General features: G+C 40.3%; 3 protein-coding genes and 1 long non-coding RNA gene across 7 annotated transcripts; 2 read left to right on the top strand and 2 right to left on the bottom strand.

Moving 5' to 3' along the window:
- Positions 1–1,047: 1,047 nt before the first annotated feature.
- On the bottom strand, positions 1,048–9,954 carry LOC135343950 (CUB and sushi domain-containing protein 3-like). 2 transcript variants are annotated; one of them, XM_064541001.1, is made up of 18 exons: positions 9,884–9,954; positions 9,563–9,697; positions 9,197–9,385; positions 8,731–8,928; positions 8,272–8,484; positions 7,797–7,985; positions 7,440–7,613; positions 7,201–7,374; positions 5,099–5,272; positions 4,890–5,012; positions 4,577–4,699; positions 4,296–4,418; positions 4,034–4,213; positions 3,621–3,809; positions 3,259–3,432; positions 3,061–3,159; positions 2,058–2,108; positions 1,048–1,275 (listed from the first exon to the last, which is right to left on the bottom strand). In XM_064541001.1, the coding sequence occupies exons 1-18, from the start codon at positions 9,930–9,932 to the stop codon at positions 1,172–1,174; spliced, it is 2,661 nt and encodes an 886-aa protein (XP_064397071.1). In that variant the 5' UTR covers positions 9,933–9,954; the 3' UTR covers positions 1,048–1,171. The 2 variants fall into 2 exon arrangements, with proteins under 2 accessions (XP_064397071.1, XP_064397072.1); XM_064541002.1 differs by lacking the exon at positions 2,058–2,108.
- Positions 5,413–7,194, top strand: LOC135343977 (lysyl oxidase homolog 2-like). Its single transcript, XM_064541035.1, has 6 exons — positions 5,413–5,527; positions 5,671–5,865; positions 5,919–6,098; positions 6,148–6,303; positions 6,352–6,685; positions 6,737–7,194. Exons 1-6 carry the CDS (start codon positions 5,467–5,469, stop codon positions 6,993–6,995), a joined length of 1,185 nt encoding a protein of 394 aa, XP_064397105.1. The 5' UTR covers positions 5,413–5,466; the 3' UTR covers positions 6,996–7,194.
- LOC135343993 (uncharacterized) lies at positions 9,948–17,129 on the top strand. 3 transcript variants are annotated; one of them, XR_010397303.1, is made up of 8 exons: positions 9,948–10,140; positions 10,214–10,330; positions 12,006–12,141; positions 12,373–12,524; positions 14,076–14,555; positions 14,777–16,073; positions 16,292–16,661; positions 16,991–17,129. It is a non-coding gene; the product is annotated as an uncharacterized LOC135343993 (long non-coding RNA). The 3 variants fall into 3 exon arrangements; XR_010397302.1 differs by having other exon boundaries at positions 14,076–15,751; positions 15,834–16,073; XR_010397301.1 differs by having other exon boundaries at positions 14,076–16,073.
- Positions 10,066–18,150, bottom strand: LOC135343948 (sushi, von Willebrand factor type A, EGF and pentraxin domain-containing protein 1-like). Its single transcript, XM_064540999.1, has 18 exons — positions 18,008–18,150; positions 17,722–17,850; positions 17,461–17,649; positions 17,245–17,394; positions 16,973–17,176; positions 16,533–16,685; positions 16,183–16,398; positions 15,890–16,066; positions 15,539–15,721; positions 15,199–15,378; positions 14,867–15,043; positions 14,336–14,512; positions 14,068–14,241; positions 13,759–13,932; positions 13,447–13,620; positions 12,311–12,502; positions 11,941–12,117; positions 10,066–10,346 (listed from the first exon to the last, which is right to left on the bottom strand). Exons 1-18 carry the CDS (start codon positions 18,081–18,083, stop codon positions 10,234–10,236), a joined length of 3,015 nt encoding a protein of 1,004 aa, XP_064397069.1. The 5' UTR covers positions 18,084–18,150; the 3' UTR covers positions 10,066–10,233.
- Positions 18,151–18,823: the final 673 nt, after the last annotated feature.

Below are 18,823 nucleotides of genomic sequence, written 5' to 3'. Positions count from 1 at the left end.
GATACCAGCATGTTGTTAAGGTAGCTCCTACTATTCAAGTCTAAGGAATGGAGTCTCAAGACATTTCACAGTATCAAACACTCTGTCACTACATTAATGCCACAAATAGTCTGAATGCTACAAATACAACAGTTGAAGTTCTTCCTGGAATACATGAAGTTGCTCATTGCACCAGCACCAGCCAGTTAGTGGTGGAACATGTCAGCAACATAGCTTGGAAAGGCTCACAATCACTAAAGAAGGAATGGCCAACGATAATGTGCAATAATTGATTCAACTTTATCTTTAGAAAACCTGACGCTAATAGGTCTTACACTGAGTAATTGTGGTTACGCTAAACGCAGCATGCAGTCACCTAAGGACAAAAGTTACACCTGGTATTGGTATAATAATTATCATGCCTTCCAATTTTAAATTCATGGCAGCAATATCCCTGGTCAGCGTTACTAACCTAAATCTCGAAAACATACCCATTATTGAAAGTGTAGGGTACGGATTATTTGCTTGCAACATAATGGGAGAATCACTAATCAATTCCTCTACCTTTGGGGAGAACAAGGCAATCGCAACAGATGAGCATGCTGGGGGTAATGCTATCTTCATTTTTTCTTGACGATTCTCAAATGGTGCATGATAAAGCAACTTCATCTAAAACTCTTTTTTCTACAATGGAACTGATAATTTCCTTTGTAAGTAGAAGTAGTGTGAAGTCAATAATCGGTAGGCAAATCCGTTCAAATGGCCTACAATACAAAATAACTACACTGTAAAAGTATTTGTACAATGTGACACTCTCTGGAAATATTGTATTGAGTTCAACGACCACCGCGGTATTGCCGATAGCTTTCCTGTAAATTTGTACAAGACACGTACGGAGCCTTAAAGATAGTAACAACCAACCTATAGTGTATGACAATAATTATTCTACAATAGCTATTAAGCTATAGCTGACTGCTTTTTATTACATGCTTATTATTGCAATTATGATATAATTATAGCATCGAATGTAGGTTTTGATTTGACACACAAGGCAAATGGTTACTCTCACTTGTATAATTATTATACATGACTGGTCATGCTATAATAGTAAAAGAAATAACAATCTTTGCTTGGGAAAAGTTTTTTTTTCTGAAATGCGTATTGGCTGCATGTGAAAAGTGTATAGGCCGGCCTACAAGAATGTTTGGTGCTGACTTTCCCCGTTCATGTCGGCATAAGTGGGTCGACTGCGCTCACTCAGAGGAAACTCTGTACTAGATCTAGCCGAGTCCAAATCTGAGCAGGGGAGAGAGGTATAATTATACTGATTTATATAAACAGTGGAAAAATAATTTAGTATAAAAGTTGGGGACAAGAATATGTACACATTTTGTCTTCCTGTATAATACGAGGCTGAAGATGAAGTAATTCCCTCATACAAGAGTTGTATTAGTAGTATAGCACGAGGGCATGATGTTATTATACTTATTGCTTAATAGTCCTGCGTCAGTTCCCTAGTAGCAGCCAAAGGCAATAATTATAACAGTATCGATCATTACCTTCTACCAAACATTATTCTACCAAACTGCATTGGAATTCGCCACGCATAAATGCACTCCTTGCAGTTTTTAGCAATGCAAGCTAATGAAGTGGTGCATGGGTAGTGCTTTAGGTTGAATCGGTCTGCATCCTAGTTTATATTACCTATGAACTTAAACAGCAAGTACAATCGATCGTTTGATGTCTAACCACAAAAATAATTATGACCAATAATCAAATTTATACTACACTTAAGTAGGCCCTGATAAATTATGTTTTTTTCACCAATTTAATATTTAATTTTTGAAAATGTGTCTATTATTCTCATCCAATAATAAAAAAAAAATGTGACATACATATAATACGATGTATAGACATATAAATATAGCACACAACTGAAACAAGACATAATTATGATTTTCAGTATTATCTTGCTGATTTGATAATATTCACCTTCAGCCATTTTTTTACCATGAAAACATGGTTATGCAAAACATAACGTAATGATCTATACCATGCAAGAAGGACATTGAGCCTACCGTAAATGTCCATAGCACCAGCCTCGGTTAGGACGCCCTCTTTTATAACACCTATAATTATACCACCATATAAAATCAATTTTTTTCTGTACATTGTTTCTAGAAAAATAATTGGTTCTATAATTTTACGGTACTTACTAGACACCTATTATGCCGGCTAAAATTATTCCGAGCATAATTTATCGGAGCCTACACTTAAGTCACCACTAATTGGTTTCATTGGTCAGCGTAGCCAGGATTTTGGGAAGGGCAGGGCTCAGTCACTTTTCCCAGCAGTCAGCATGCGCATTAGATGGCCCTGCCCACATTTCCATTCAATGACATCATTCTAGTATAACAGTACAGTGCAGAATCATGGACAGATCGTGGTAATTCAAGCTGAGTTGGAGTTGATAAAGCACAAAAGGGGGGGCTCTAGCCCCTCAGCCCCCCCTCTGCCTACGCCACTGCCATGCATGCAGGCATGCACAGTTTTTTCAGAAAGAGAGCAAAGAGAAAAGTGCCATGCTTGATGGTACTAAGACTCAAAGTAACGCCAGAAACACGTAAACTGCTCTTTAACAAGATGGTTAAGCTTCCATATGGGTCCATGGGCGTGGTTTAGTTATTCAAAAGAGCTTGCAACTCCAGTAAGGGATGTCGAATGGTCAACGCTTGGAGCAAGGAAGCACTTGAGTATCTTTAGGAGTCGACGCGTTGCTCAACTAGCTCTTTGACGGCTGTAAATCCGGCATAGTTTTGTTCTTTTTGCAGTTTGCACCGTCGATTGAATCTGTTGCTAGGGGGAGTTCCTGTTATAGTGCTGCAGTCACGTGGTATATAAGTAAAATATGACCTACTCAGAGGATATGCACCCCATAATTATATCCTCTTCTTAGGTGTGGTATATCCTATTCTTATGATAGGCTGTGTGTATCATAATTATAATCAATATTGACTAATTAATATTGACTATTATAGTCAATATTGATTATAATTATGACATAGATGTCAATTATCTCACCTGAGAATGCGTGTGAGGTGTGTGTGTCCTCGCTGAATGTGTCGACGTAAATGGGTCTGGTGTATCGCAACGTCACTGGCTCAATGCTATCTCTGCTCCCTAGAACAGTTTAATTGTAACTTATTAACAGTGTGAAAAAACAGAATGCATGAAATGATAGGAAGATGCATCACTTGCAAATAATTATGTTCCTCTCACCTGTCCATGTTCCGTGACTGTCCACCCCGTACACTTTCTCCCGCCCCCTCTGTCGTACCTGATACACGGCAGTGAGGAGGAGGATCGACACGATGATGACGGCCAATGAGAACCCTCCCACAGATACGCCCACAGCCACCACTACAATGTCTACAGATGTATCAGTCACAGAGCCTGCAATATAGACAACATTCACACATTATAAGGATGCAATAAACCACAGCAGCACTTTCATAAAATCTTACAGTACAGCTAGTACGGCCAACTCTATTATGTGTTAATTAAAATTGAATTAGTACACTCTGCATGTGAAAATATAGTACAATGTAAATTATAATTATGCAGTTTAAGCACACGGTCACCTTCACTCAGACAGACAGGAGCCCTGCCACTCCACAGGCCAGTACTAAGACACTCTCTCCTCTCATCTCCATTAGCCAAGAGATAGCCTGTCACACACTGGTACTCAGCAACCGATGCATACACTGTGCTACCATTGAGGAGCTTTACTCCGCCCAGTGATATGTCGGGGAGGGGTCCACAGTCAACAACTATTGAGTAATACATATGAAAGCTTAGCACTAATGACATGTGATACACAATGGGATCGATACTTTAAGTACAAAAATGTTATGTTGTACCGTTGGATGATCCCACTCAAGATATGGGCACTCACATTTTTCCAGCCCCGTCTGCCCCTTAATAACAACCGAGAGTTTCGTCATGCATGTATTAAGTATTTGTTGTATTGTTCAACTTGTACAATGACGCCCACCTCTGCACACTGGATCCTGTCCACTCCACCCTCCACTGACCAGACACACTCGACTAGCTTCACCTATCATGTTGAAACCACGGAGACAAGAATAGATGGCTACCGAGCTGAAACGAGTGGAACTATTAGCAAGAGATATTGCACCATTTTGAGGAGCCTCCAATCTTCCACAGTCGATGGCTGCATTCAATTAGCACAAAAACATTGAGGATAATAGTTGAAAGTGTATATACTGTACATATTTTAAGTACTATTTGCTGACCTGTACAGTTGAATCCTTCTCCAGTGAACCCTTCTTTACACGAACAAGTGAAGCTGCCCTCAGTATCCATACAATTGGCATTGGCATGGCAACCATGCGTCCCATCCTCACACTCATTGATGTCTGTATGTCATGCATAGGTATAGTATAGCTGGTAAAAAGTATCATAAAATCTCCATCATAATTATATATCATGACCAGAAATGACACACTAGGCCAGCACGCAATGTTAATATTAATTGTAAATGAGTTATACCACTAAATGGTGCACTGGACTCAACTGTTGCAGAGTTGGCCGTCATGTGCCAGTCGGTAACCTTGATTACAGACACACTGAAAGGATCCCACTGAATTCTCACAACCTTGTGAGCAGTTTGTTTTGTCCAGGGAGCACTCATTTATATCTACGAGGGAGAAAAATTCATTGCCAAGTGTATGCTTATAACTGTACTCTACCGAGATTATGCCCACGTCTGAAATTACGCAACCCCTAAGCTTTTGAGTGACAGTTCCTAGCTAATTTGCTTCAAGAATACGTCCATCAGGAATTCGAAGGACCCACTATTTTGAGAAGACAAGCCATATTGCACTCACCTAGACATGTTTGACCATCTCCCTGAAAGCCCAGCTGACAGGAGCAGCTGAACCCTCCCAGTGTGTTGGTACAGGAGGCATTGCTATGACAGTCGTCCTCCGACAAGAAGCACTCATCAATATCTGTGTGTGTGTGTGTGTGGGGTTATAATTCGTCTGTCATCATAATTTATAATGTAACACACTTCATGCACACACCTCACACTCACCAGTACAGTTTGGCTTCGTACTGCTCCACTGCCCACTCGCTTCACACACCCTCACAAGATTGGAAGTATTCATGTACCCAGTGTCACAGCTATAGATCGCCAGTGAGAGATAGACGGAGGTGGTGATAGTCACATGACCTTGCCGAGGAGACTCCAGGAGACCGCAGTTAACAACTGTATGTGCATAGAAAAGTGGATTATTACGAACGTGTGAATGACCACAAACACGATGATGTGAGTGTTTGGTGATTTAGCTAATCACACTTCGCTGATAATACTGTTTGAATGTTTGAAGACCTTTATGCATGTTTGGACAAAGCATTCAAAATAAAACACACATTATAAATTGTTGTGTCTAGATTTCAGTCATGAGCCTCTTACTGTTTGGCACAGTGTTACTTCTTCTAGGACTTGTTGCAGCTCAAGAAAGTATAGTATAATTGTATAGTAGTATAGTATACCAATATAGTATGTGTGTTATAATACAGCTTACTCATAGTTTTATATAGCATTGATGATTCGAATTGCAGCAAGTCTTACATGAAATAAACTTTCTCTATTTTATTGTCCAGATTGCACGAATGATGACATTCGATTACTAGCCTATAATGGGAACAACTATCTTGAGTACTGCTACCAAAGGGATTGGCGACAAATTAAAGAATCGGTATGTGAAAATCAAAATTTTTACAGGAGATGTAGATATGGTGTCTGGACTGATACAGAAGCTAGAGTGGCATGCAAGCAACTTGGCTACAGTGGCGAAGGTATAGATCAATACGTATAATTATGTTTCTGAGACATCAATTATCATATTCAGGAGCCCAATCAGGTTTTTCAAAGCTGAATTCAAGCCTTGTATCCTCAAGGTTTTTCCAGATCACTGGCGGGTGCAGAGGCACCGAGAGTCGCCTACAAGACTGCCCAGACCTGGACTTCAGCTCCAACTATTGTTTAAATAACAGATTTAGAAATTTTGCTACATTACAATGCCAAACAGGTACGAAATTGTAGCATCAGTTATAATGATTATGGACCTATTACAATAGCATGCAGTACTGAAGGATATACGAGATTGGTAAATGGATCAACTGTTATGGAGGGACGAGTGGAGGTGTGTGTGAATGGACTATGGGGAACAGTGTGCAATAACAACCCAGAGTTAGCTGGAGCTGTGTGCTCTCAAATGAGATTCTCTACAGAAGGTAACCACAAATGAGTTAACTACAATAATTATTTTTATCGAATTATAGGAGCAAACGTAGTGAGCACATTTGGAAGCAGTTTTTCACCTATCAATAACTGTACACTAAAAGATGGAGGAAGCTTAACCTGTGCACCAGTAACTGAGTCGAACACTACATGCATGGAGCTTAGGATCACATGCCAGCATAAAGCTCAATGTAGCAATACTAGTACAAAATTTGTGAATTCAGCAGTTCTATTGAATATCTCTACATACAATGAACTGACGGAAAGACCCAGTGTTCTCACTACTACAATACTAGGAATCTTCATTGGATTATTCATTGCCCTTCTGATTGGGATGATCATAGCTCTGGTGGTCACTTCAAGCCGGAAAAGAAGGTAGGGCAAAAAGCTGAGCTCATACACTATACAAATGTTTTCAACTTGTAGCACCAGAAAAGTCATATCGACTGTATATACCAAAAAGCCTGGTACAAGCCAAAACATAACACCAAGACTACAGAATGGTGATCACAGGGAGTCTGGACGTGTATCCATGGTGACAGACTTAACTGACAACTCTGCATATGGTCAGGTGGAGCAAGAGGAGAATGCTTATGAGATTGAAGAAGACTTAACTGACAACTCTGCATATGGTCAGGTGGAGCAAGAGGAAAATGCTTACGAGATTGTCACCATTTGCAACTGACTGAAAACTGAAAACTAACTTTCACACTCACACCCAACACTAGAATTACGGAAACTCATACGGAAACTCAAGCATACACATATAAAGTAGTTGATTTTAGCAGTATAACAAGCCGTTGTGTATATTATGTTAATGTTATTACAAAATTACAAACAAGAGACACAATAATTATGATGTAAGTGTAAATTAACAGATCTATAATCACCTCCACACTGTGGTTGATTCCCGGACCAATTTCCACTTGCCACACACGTTCTTGTATCATTCCCAACTAGTTCATGTCCAGTGGCACAGCTGTAGCTAGCAGTGCTTGTGAAGGTCGTGCTGTTGATAGCAATGAATCCGTTATCCGGCTCTGAGAGATCTCCACAGTCTACGGCTGAAATGAATACATGTAATGATTCCGAGTGATGAATCAGGATTATAATCATAGATGTACTGTACCTTTACAAAGTGGCGCCCTGCTGGACCACTGTCCATTGGCCTGGCAAGTGCGGCTGCTGTTTCCTAGCAACTGGTAACCACGGAGACAAGCATAGACAGCAACTGCCCCAAAGCTGGTCTGGTTAAGCACCACCGCACCGAGGAGGGGAGGGGTCAGAATACTACAGTTCACAACTGTGTAACAGAAAGGTATTCAGCTCGATGGAGTGTAACGTTAACACTAAGCTCTGAAACATATAAGTTGTGAGCACATAATTATAAGGGTATACTATTGTTTGCACAAAACTTAGTGAGTATTACCTCGTATAGCAATACAATGAAAAGCAGTGCTACAGATTAGACAACAAATCAACTCACTTGTGCAGGTGAGGTCCACTCCACTCCAGTTTCCGCTGAGCAGACATACTCTCTCCGAATCTGTCCCTCCCCTCGGTTCCAGCTGGTACCCCACCTCACAGCTGTACACTGCCCTGAATCCCAGGAGGGTACTATTGTACATGACCACACCTCTCTCCCCTGGACTAGGGGGCTGACCGCAGTCGGGAACTGAAGGGAAATATAATTACTATCATTTCATAAGAAGGTTTTGGCTTCATATCTCCCTGCCACCAAATTGTTTAACAGCACAACGTGTATGGCTTAGTGACATATCTATGGCAACGAGTCATAGGCATATTCTCTATCCCTCAATTTTAATCCCACTACCCCCCAGTCTATTCCCTTTTCTTTCCAACATTCCCACTCTCTCTCCCATGTAACAGTTAGGCTAATATACATTGAGGCATGCATGCATGCACAATATTTTTTGTGAACTTAAAATCGATCGTCTTACTAGGATCATCGTTTTGTATGATAACTGTAGAGCTGGTTGGTCCCTCAATGACGTCCAGTGAGTCAGCAGTGCTCACACTAAACATGAACAGTTCCGCTTGCTCTGGAATAATGTCACCAAAAATGATGATCTCCTCACACAGTTGGAGGGAATTGGTGGAGCCGGTGGGGAAGGTCAAAGTCTTGTTGTTCACCACCAGAAAGTCATTACTGTCTGTAAAGTGTGTACGCAAACGGAGCTTAACGTTTGATCAATCGCTGTAATTAATTCAATTATCAGTTAATATGAAATTCACAGAACTCATACAGTTGTATATACTTATACATAAACTAGCAGTCATCATAGCATACAGTGGCACCCTGAATGTATGAAAACCAACTGCATGATAATAAGGGCGGCCAGACACTCAAGTCCCAAATAAAAGCTAGACCATTATAACTTCTATTATTATAATTATACCTGCAGCTCTCTCCATTGTAGTGATGAGAAGTACAGCCTCCCTCTCCAAGCCAATGGCTGCTCTTTGCATATCTGTTTCCCCACCCGTCACCAGTTCTGCACACACTGGGAGGCTCATGTTGACGTTGGTCTCAGTAATGGAGAATATACCAGCTCCAAATTCTGGATTTAATCTGTTGACTAATCGAAAGTGGGCTCCTGTATAGAAGTAATGAGGGTTTATCTCGGCAATCACACGGAAGGGCTACAATATGTGGCTGCCTATAGTGTGCAGTTTTCCTAATTCACACGCAGCTAATAAAAGCATACTGAGGAATGTTGCTCACACATTTCCCTCACTTTACAGTGCATACTGTTAATGACACAGTCACACAGTATGACAAATTCTTTAATATACAGGGCGAAAGTACGTATACATGAACAACATGAATGTGGCAGCTATATGAATGTTGCTATCTAAGCTTACCATCATTATCAATGATGTATACTGCAGCTGTGTCTATACGTATACTACCATTGGTCGCTATGAGTCTCACAGTGAACACCTTCGTCCCCTCAACTGCCCTATCATCCACTATGTATTGGGACAAACTGAAACAAACAGAGACGTTTAACACTGCTCCAAATTCTCCTATTGGAATGTAGTCTTGATCACCTGCAAGAAACAGTTTAGCTCACAATGGCACGTGCATACAAACTGCACTAACACACGAACTACAATATTAACTAGCTGTTCAAACAATACAGTATATAAAGTGAAATGCAATGAAAATTAAATGTGAGAATCAATTTATATGAACTTCAACACCATAAATTAATGATATTTACGTACGTAAAGCAGTGTCTGGTTCATCCACAATGAAAAACTCTAGTGGGGCCTGGAGAGGTGGGTCCGGGGCTTGCACACACATCATTACACCTCCTTCTGATTCTGACAATACATACTTGTTTTGCTCAAACAGCAGCCCTGGATAAAACGATTAGCTAGGTACATGCATGTACATAGTAATATGCATACTAGGCAATAAGACACAACAAGTATGCAAGCTGTTAGGTACCTGCATGGTCTGATTAGCATGCACAGTGTAGATCTAGTAATATAGCAGCAACAATTTCCTCAGCTAATATCTGATACAGATCTAGTTAACTTTACCTAATGCAGTTGTGGCGAGTAAAAGTACTGGTAGCAACCGTGCAACCATTGCTTAGGGAGCAGAGCTTTAGACTAAAGAATTATCACATTGCAGTTAGACTTTTTGCACATGCGCAGTCACCGTAAAAGCCTCGAATTAACGCCGCCATGACGACATTACATTGGGACATTGACCCCTAGCCTCTCATCAACAACTCTCCTCTTTGATAGATCAAACACAATATTTATGGAATATAGTTGTGACAAAAAATCAACAGGTGAGGATGCACTGGCTATAATCATAGTAGTATAATGTATAATAATAAAGTAGCTATTGTTAAACACATGCAGGTGAACTGGTGATTGGATTGTTAGTGGTTCTGGAGAGCATCCACCGCATCTACTGCATGCTGTCTGGTCTCACTCTCCCACTGTCTTATCTCCGTATCAGACAGGGGACCTCCACTGGTGGGTTGAGTGTTAGCTGCAAGAGGAGAGTAACATAGTATTATTAAATTTTGTCATCTGCAGCATGCACAAAACATCATAAATTGTGAATTGTTTGCATTATTCATGCCTCTGTAATTAGGCCACTCCAAGTAACAATCTAGTTTCTGGTCCACCACCTGCATTATTCTTGGATTTCTATTTCATCTTCTACTACGCATGCGCACAGTGGTCCATGTGATACAAAATAGTGTGATAATGATATTCATTTGTTATTCGTAAGGTGAAACCAGGAGTACTCCTAGTGAAACCAATAATTAGATAATGATAAAAGCCGTCCGCCCGCATGCGATTAGAGATTCTTCGGGACCAGAAACCAGAGTATCACTTTGGAGTGCCTTATAAGCTATTTGCATGCTAGTTCATATAACATGTGTGGCGAATAAAAGCGAGCAAGCTAAGAAGCTTGAACCTGCATGTTGGCCTAGATGTCTCGAGGCTGTAGACTACATGTACATGCACTAAACAGGGGCGTAGCCAGGATTTTGGAGAAAGAGGTGCTATCATAGATAAAAGAGGGCGCGAAGCGCTGAAATCTGGTTGACCAGAAACCACACCTCTTATTTATGATGTAATAATTAACTTATCTGCCAAGTTGGGTGTGGCTGAATGTTTATTTGCATTGAGAAGCTGGTCACAAAAGAGAACTAGTTTATAGATTTAAGCCAGAATAGCTCACAGTATAGAGACTGAATCGTTTTCCTTGCCTATATACTAGCTAGCTAACAGCCTAACTGCAGCAATTAAGATAGGGGTGCTCAGGTGGATAATCAAATACGTTTCTCTGTGATTTGTATACTTGACTCAGGCTGGTTGGGGGTGCTCGAGCACCCCTAGCACCCTCCTGGCTACGCCCCTGCTAGTAAACCTACCTTACCCTTTCCAGGTCGTTCGCAACCGTGGAGAAAAGGGTCATCACTTTAGTTTGAATTTGTGGTCAGCCGGCCCAACCCACCAACTTAGCTTGATTTAATCGCCGCCCCCCCCCAATGAAGACTTAATTGGCTTAGAAGATGGGCGTGGGTCAATGGTTGTGCACACACACACACACTAACCAGTCGATTATGCCTTGCTGCTGCCTCGATGGAAGTATGTGTGGCCTTTAAAAGCTGTATATAGCTGGTCTAAACCTTCCAATTTGACCGGTAAAGGGATACAGTAGGACACACAAAAGATGAGTTGTGTCTGGAGAAAGTATAACTTAGCATCTTTAAAGGTGGTGTAGATGGGAGCAGTAGCCACAGACAATGGCTGAACAGGAGAATAAGCAGTTAAGGATCACCAGAGTTCAAAGTCAATAGTACTTCCAGAGCCAATCCAGTTCCAGTGTCAGCTTATTGAACAGCTCAGCAAAACTTCAAAGGATAATCGCATTCATGACACTCCAATCTACCACACAATCCAATATCAACATTGATCAATATTGACACATGCTCCTTTGTTGTTGTAATAATTGCACTCTTGGTAATATTTACAACATTTTGACCAGTAAAGGGATAACCGTATAAAAATATTATAATTTTACGATTCTTCCACCCGTTATTTTTATAAATTAACTTATACACACTCACCGTATATGTAGCTTCTGTAGGGGAGAACATACTTCTTATATATCTTATTTTTCCTTATTTTGCAGCATACACAAACAGAAATTGTCACGATGACAAAAAGGATGATCAGGAACAATGCTCCACCAATTGCTATGCCAATTATTGTAGTCTGATCAAGAAGACTGGTTAGTCCATTATCTGTAGGTGAAGGAACAATTTGAGGTGCGAGTAATATTGCGCAACCGTATTCAAAAATACCTACAATTTTATACTGGCATGCTTGTATGAAATCATTGTTCGCTTGCAAAACTTAGATTGTAAAATTATTTTAGGTAATTTGAAAAAGGTTAATCATTAGCAGAATCACCACTCTCACTCTCAAATCACTCACTTGGGCCCATTGATGGGGAACACAAGTTTTCATTTCCTGACCACACCCCATTCATTGTGCAGGTGCGTGTTTCCGACCCACTGAACTCAAAACCATCGTCACACGTCACATTCGCCACTGAACCAGGCTGGGTACTGTTGGTGAATGCAATATCTCCATTAGCAACGGTGGTGATGTTAGGGCATTGGATAACTGCAGGGAGAGAATTATTCGAGTGAGTTTTTAGCAACTGGCTATTTTAGGTAGGAGTGTGTGTATGAATGCGTATATTCAAACACACATTTATATATCAGCCCTCAATTATGATCAGGGTTTTGCACTTTGTTGCTGTAATTGTATTCTATAACCTCGAGTATAGCCGCTGAGAAGAGAAAAGTGGTCTGCATGGTATTTCTATTTGCACATGCGTATCAATTACCAAGACAATCGCATACTATAGTGTACCATTTGGCAGTTTTCTTATTTCGAATTTGACCACTTGATCGATCAATTAAACCACAGGGGTTTCCTATACACTCACTCTGTGGTTAAGCAAGCCCAAGTATAAATGATGAGAGCTATTGTGATTATACACGTACGCGTAAAGCAGTAAGCACCAGGCCAGTCTGCCATTAGCATGCACTACTATACTGTGATGTATACAGATTTTGAGCCCTTGGACCTTTCCAAAGGAAGCAAACTGCTACGATATCTATTTGCTATAGTTGGAATGTGCATTGGGACTGAAGCCTGTTATTGTTGACATTCCATACCAAATGATTCCCCCGTGTTTCTCTTGTAAGGCATGTCACCGGCATTGTACTGTCACTAAGGTGGAGTGTTGGTACAACATCTATTTACTGCGTTGTCTAGTGTCAGATATCAATAATAATTGTTTAATTGTTATTTAGTAAACTGTGTCCTAGTTGCATTAGCATAGTGTTGAAACATATAGTGTTGCAATCGTCTCTGGTTGCTATGATTATATATGATTATATATATATTTATGAGACATCTTAAAGTTACACGCATTTGAGATTGCAGATCTTGTACGCTATATTGATTGTGTGTACTGTATTAATACCTGAAGAGTATACGTATGTACAGAGGATATAATAATTGCCAACCATTAATGGGTATAATACTAATTCCCTTACGTTCACAAGTGGGCTCATTGTCTGTCCATTCTCCTGAAATCTGACATGTAAGGGAGCTTTGTCCACTGAGTCTGTAGCCATCACTGCACTGTACTGTGGCCACTGAACTAGTCCTGTAGCCGTTGGTAGTGTTGATCGTGCCCTGAGACACTTCCAGTTCGGGGCATAATATCTCTGCAGGAGGTGCAAGGTTAAATGAGTATCGATTGCAGGACAACAGCCACGGTAGCTGCATGCAGTGTCTTCTTACAAGTACTAATCTATAGTCTTTATACATAATTATCTGTTGCCACTAATAATGTGAGTACTCACCTTCACAAGTTGGGACATTTCCTGACCACGAACCGGTTTGTTGACAAATTCTGACCGTCGGTCCGTTGATCATGAAGCCAGAGTTACAGCCATATGTTGCTTGAGAATTGAACACCACACTGCTGAGCAATAGAGTTCCATTCACAGGAGGGCTCAGACCATCACAGACCACAACTAGATTGTGGAATAAATTTAAATTTCAGTCGTGCATGTATAATTACTGGTAGTGTTTGTATTATGGGGGTATGTCTGTGCATGCTTATTGTTCCCATACAGCAACTATTATAGTATCTATATAAATCTACTCACTGTCGCAGAAAGGAGGCCCATTGCTCCATATTGAGTTAGACTGGCAGACAGTTGTAGAGGAACCTCTGAGATCGTAACCACTGTTGCAACTGTACATAGCCTCGGATTGGAATGTGTTACTACCGACAGTGACGGCTCCATTCTCAGGGTCGACTAGGTCTGCGCACTCAATAACTAGTGCATGATAAGGAATTAAATAGAGTATAAGTATAGTACTTGTCAGTTTATTTGCTAAGCTTCCTTATATAATGATACATACAGCACTTACTTTCACAGGTAGCAGCAGTTCCTGACCATTGTGAATTGGCCTCGCAGTTTCTGATATTGTTTCCATTTAGCTCATAACCTTCATTACAACTATACGTTGCCGTGGTGTCTCCATTGATTCCAACCTGAATGTTCACTTCTCCGTTGTCTGGATTCTCTAACGTAGGGCACTCTATCACTGCAACAGAGAGGCAATGTGATTACACATTCTAAATTAATAGGTTAAGTGAATTTAATATGTTTACTCTACGTAAGGCTCTGCTTTAATACATCATAGTGCATGGCTATAGTTACGCGGTAATGTAATGTGGAAACTCCTTTTAACATTGGGGAACAAAGATTTGGCCATGCTTTATCAGAATGACTTTTGTTGAGGGGTTATTTGTACATTTAACTGTTCTGAGTGTTGTCACGCCTATATTACAGTTGGGTCCTTTTTCAGGAGTGGCGGTTAAAAGGGCTCGATCCTCTCCTGTACTGCTTCCTCGATTATAGGTAAATCTTTTACAACTATATTATAGAGTTTTCTCACCCTGACATCTTGGTGCAATTTCCGACCATGTTTCGTTTGCCTGACACATTCTAACTTGAGGACCGTTCACCAACTCAAAGTTAGGATTGCAAGAGTATGTAGCCGTGCCTGGGAACAGATTAGAGGGCACCTCAACGATCCCATTCTCCGGGTTGCTTAGCTCCCCACAACTAACAGCTGCATATATAAATTGGATACACACATTTGTTAGAACACTATATAGTGGTAATCATACCCAAAACAAAGTTCAGTAGCTTTGAGAGAGATACTAATTATGTGCTTAGATCAAACTGGTTGATCAATCGTTAGACAATGTTAGGGTGTATACTTACGTGTGCAAGAGGGTGGTGTGAGTGACCACTCCCTGTTGGCCTGACAGGTCCTCACAGGAGTTCCCGTGAGGTCATAACCTGCGTCACATTCGTACTCTGCAGTGTCTCCAAACGAAGTTCCACCGTTGGGGTATCGCACAAGTCCGTTAGTTGGATCAGTAAGGAATAGACAAGTTACTCCTGTATGTAGCGAGAAAATGGTAGCCATAAGACAAAAATTAAAGGGGAGAGTGTATGTGAGATTAATACATTCACAGCTAGTGTTTAGGTGTTAATTTTAGTTTTGTGTAGATCAACACAACTAAACACAAAATTGTGGATTCGTTGGTCATCAACTTACGGACACACTGAGGAGCCGTTCCAGACCACATGCTGTTTAACTGACAAGTCCGAGTCACAGTGACGGCACCAGTGTCAAGCTCGTAGCCAGACACACAGCTGTAGATAGCCAGACCCTCGTAGTTAGTGTTGGATGTTTGAATCATTCCGTTCTGTGGATCCGTAAGAGTTCCGCAGTCGACAACTGCATGGAAAGAGGTATCAGCTCAGTGAGGTATGTGCTAAACGATCAAGTTATTTTGGTAAATTAATGTGCTGTGATTTATTGTGTACGCATACAATTATTATACTGATAGCAAGTGTACTGTGCTTTAAAGGCAAGCCCGACAAACTACATAATCAATTTCCTCACCCTGGCAAGTTGGCGCTTCTCCTCCCCAGCCCGAGTTTAAACAAGTTCTAGTCTCGCCTCCATTGAGATTAAATCCAACATTGCAAGAGTAGGTAGCAATGGAATCTTGCAGTGTATCTGGGCTTACAGTCACCTGACCATTAGCGGGATCAGCAAGAGCTGCACAATCTCTCACAGCTGCATTGTGAGTGAGTAAAATAGTTTGTTAAAACTTCTCCAATATATATGAGAGAGATAGCACTGTGAGTAATCAAATAATGTGAATCTTATAGCTGCATAATTATTCTTTTTACCATCCCCATCATCTTGTATCCTCACAAATACTTGACTAAGTTCGAACGCGTCATTCTCATTCTCTGCAGTAAATCGAATTATGTACTGCTCTGTGTTCTCCTCCACTAGGTCACCAACAATTTGAGCAGTGAAAGTGAAACTATCTCCATCAGCAGCCGTGGCAGGTATCGTGAATGGCTCGTTGACCAATTGAATAAAGTCATCATTTCCAACAGCTGTAAAACAATTTTGTGACTTTGTATAGTTGTATAAATTTGCTGTTTAATACATGCCGTGGAATCACTTTTTATAGCGGACACATAAATGATCTACTTGCCTAGCCTATAATTATTTCATATGACAAACTCACTTGCTGTTACATCTACTGTATTGGCCAACACTGTGATGGCTCTGTCCAGAGTGAGTCCATTTAAGGCCACCGTCAGATCGATATTAACATCAGTCAATCCACTGTCTCCCTCTGGAATGGCCACCGAAGGTGAGGACAGTGCCAAGTTGACACCTTTAATACAGAGTGGAGTGTTTGTTTTAAAGAATGGCATTGTAATCTAGTATCTAGATCTGACAAATTAGGTTAAATCCCGTTTAATAGACACGTTAGCAAGTATTTAAATATACAAAATGTATGGTGATATCTTTTAAGGGGTTGTTTTGTACTCATTTAATTGGGATCTGGGAACCTGCCATGGAGTTCAAACTTGTTTGTTAGTGGCTGTTAAGAGCTATACTGTACAGTAGGAAGTGGGGTATGCCATAGTTCAATAATTATGGGTATTAATGTCTACTTACCATCATTGTCTGTTATAGAGACTGTAGCTTCGCCAATGATGACATTTACAGCATCCACACCAGCTGTTAAACTGACCATAAATGTCTCAACCTCTTCAATAATGTCATCGCTTCGAATGGCAATATTTGTGCACTGTGGCTCGCTGGCGTCTATCGGGCTGAATGTCTTTGAGACAGCTCCTGAAGGTATGTAATCGTCTGCAGCTGTGGAGGGAGAATTCAAAGGGAAAGTGCAATATGAAGATAACTCCAGTGATTAAATAGTGTCTTACAAGAAGCTGTTCCCATGTCAACTGTATCGAGTGTGACCGTAACTTGTCTTTGTATGCTTCCACTAACGATCATGGCACACACCATTACAGAAGTATCCACTGTCTCTTCCACTGCTGCGTAGTTTTCCTGAGTGAGGCTGACATCGATACCTGAATTATATCGACAGTACACATATATGTAATGCAACTACACTGCATGCATGCATCACATCTTACGGCTTGCATCGCTAATGGTAACGAGGGTAGAACCAATAGCTCCAACAGTGATCGTCCCACCGATACTTATTTGAAACAGTTCCCCATTCTCGACAATATCATCAGGATAGGCTTCTATGTCAAAACATATCTGAGTCGGCCCGTCAACAGTAAACTGTAACTCGTTACTGGATATGTCAAAATCGGTGCCTGCACGAAATAATCACAGCATGATTTGAAACAGTATAGACTACATGGTTTCTATATAGCAAAACTAAGTACCTTCATTCAGTGTGGTTGTAAGTATGGATACTAGCAACTGTACAGTCACATCTTGAGGCTCATCAATATTGACACACAGTTGAGCTGAGTCTCCTTCATTCACGACGATAGTACTGCTCGAAAGAGATGCTACAGAAGTTGAGAATTGAAAATTTGTTAAAGCAGCCCTTGTGTTCAAGTGGACCTGATTTACAATGAACAATGTTCTTCTGTTGTAGATATAATTTATCATTCTTTTATTTTATTTTATCATAATTATTTGTAATTATTAGCACACTTAACTTACCGGATGCATTCACAGAACAGAGGTACCCACAGAAGGTAGTTACAACCAGCAGTACTACTCTATAAGACATTCTCATTCGTGTTGCTCTCTGAAAATGGCTATAATAATTACAGCTCTGTCAATATTCCTTCACTTTTTGAAACACAGCGTTAAAACTAACAACAGTACTGTAGATCTGAGATATTGAAATGTGTTTGGAAACGATTAAATGTTTGTTTATGAAAGGTGTAACTAGGTACTATCAAGTGCTAGTTACCTTTTCAAATATGCAGTGTTGTGCTTCATGGGATTCTGTGCTTTGCTCGGAAGAGATTGTTTGTGCTATCAGATTCTGTTTATCAGTTTATCGGCACATCATGGCCATAACTTGTGGGTCATCATTGTCATCATTGTCACAATAAGCACTTGAGCAAATCATGTCTATTTGCTGAAATTACCTTAATGTTACTATTATAGACGGGTAGTAATTTTAGCGTGTTCAGATTTTTCTCTGTTTTTAGGGTACTAATTTTGGCGGATTTGTAGCAAATTCAATACCACAATATAATATTAGTCAAAAGATGTACAAGTATGAGTTTTAAGGTTGAATGGAAAGTTTGGAGTCAGATACAGATGAAAAAAGGGCTAGCATACTCTCAAAAGTACATTAATGAGATTCATAATTTTTTAATTATTATTATTAGCGCGTACTTACTTTAGCGTTAATTACAAATTCACTAAAATTAGTACCTGTTTATAATAGTTAACAATAAGGTAAACCACATCAAATAGATGTATTTTTTGTAATACTAATTGTGTTGGTTGACGGTACAATTA

Source organism: Halichondria panicea, chromosome 11 (genome assembly GCF_963675165.1).
Source record: "Halichondria panicea chromosome 11, odHalPani1.1, whole genome shotgun sequence".
NCBI classification, from domain to species: Eukaryota; Metazoa; Porifera; class Demospongiae; order Suberitida; family Halichondriidae; genus Halichondria; species Halichondria panicea.
This window is presented reverse-complemented; position numbering and strand designations above follow the sequence as displayed.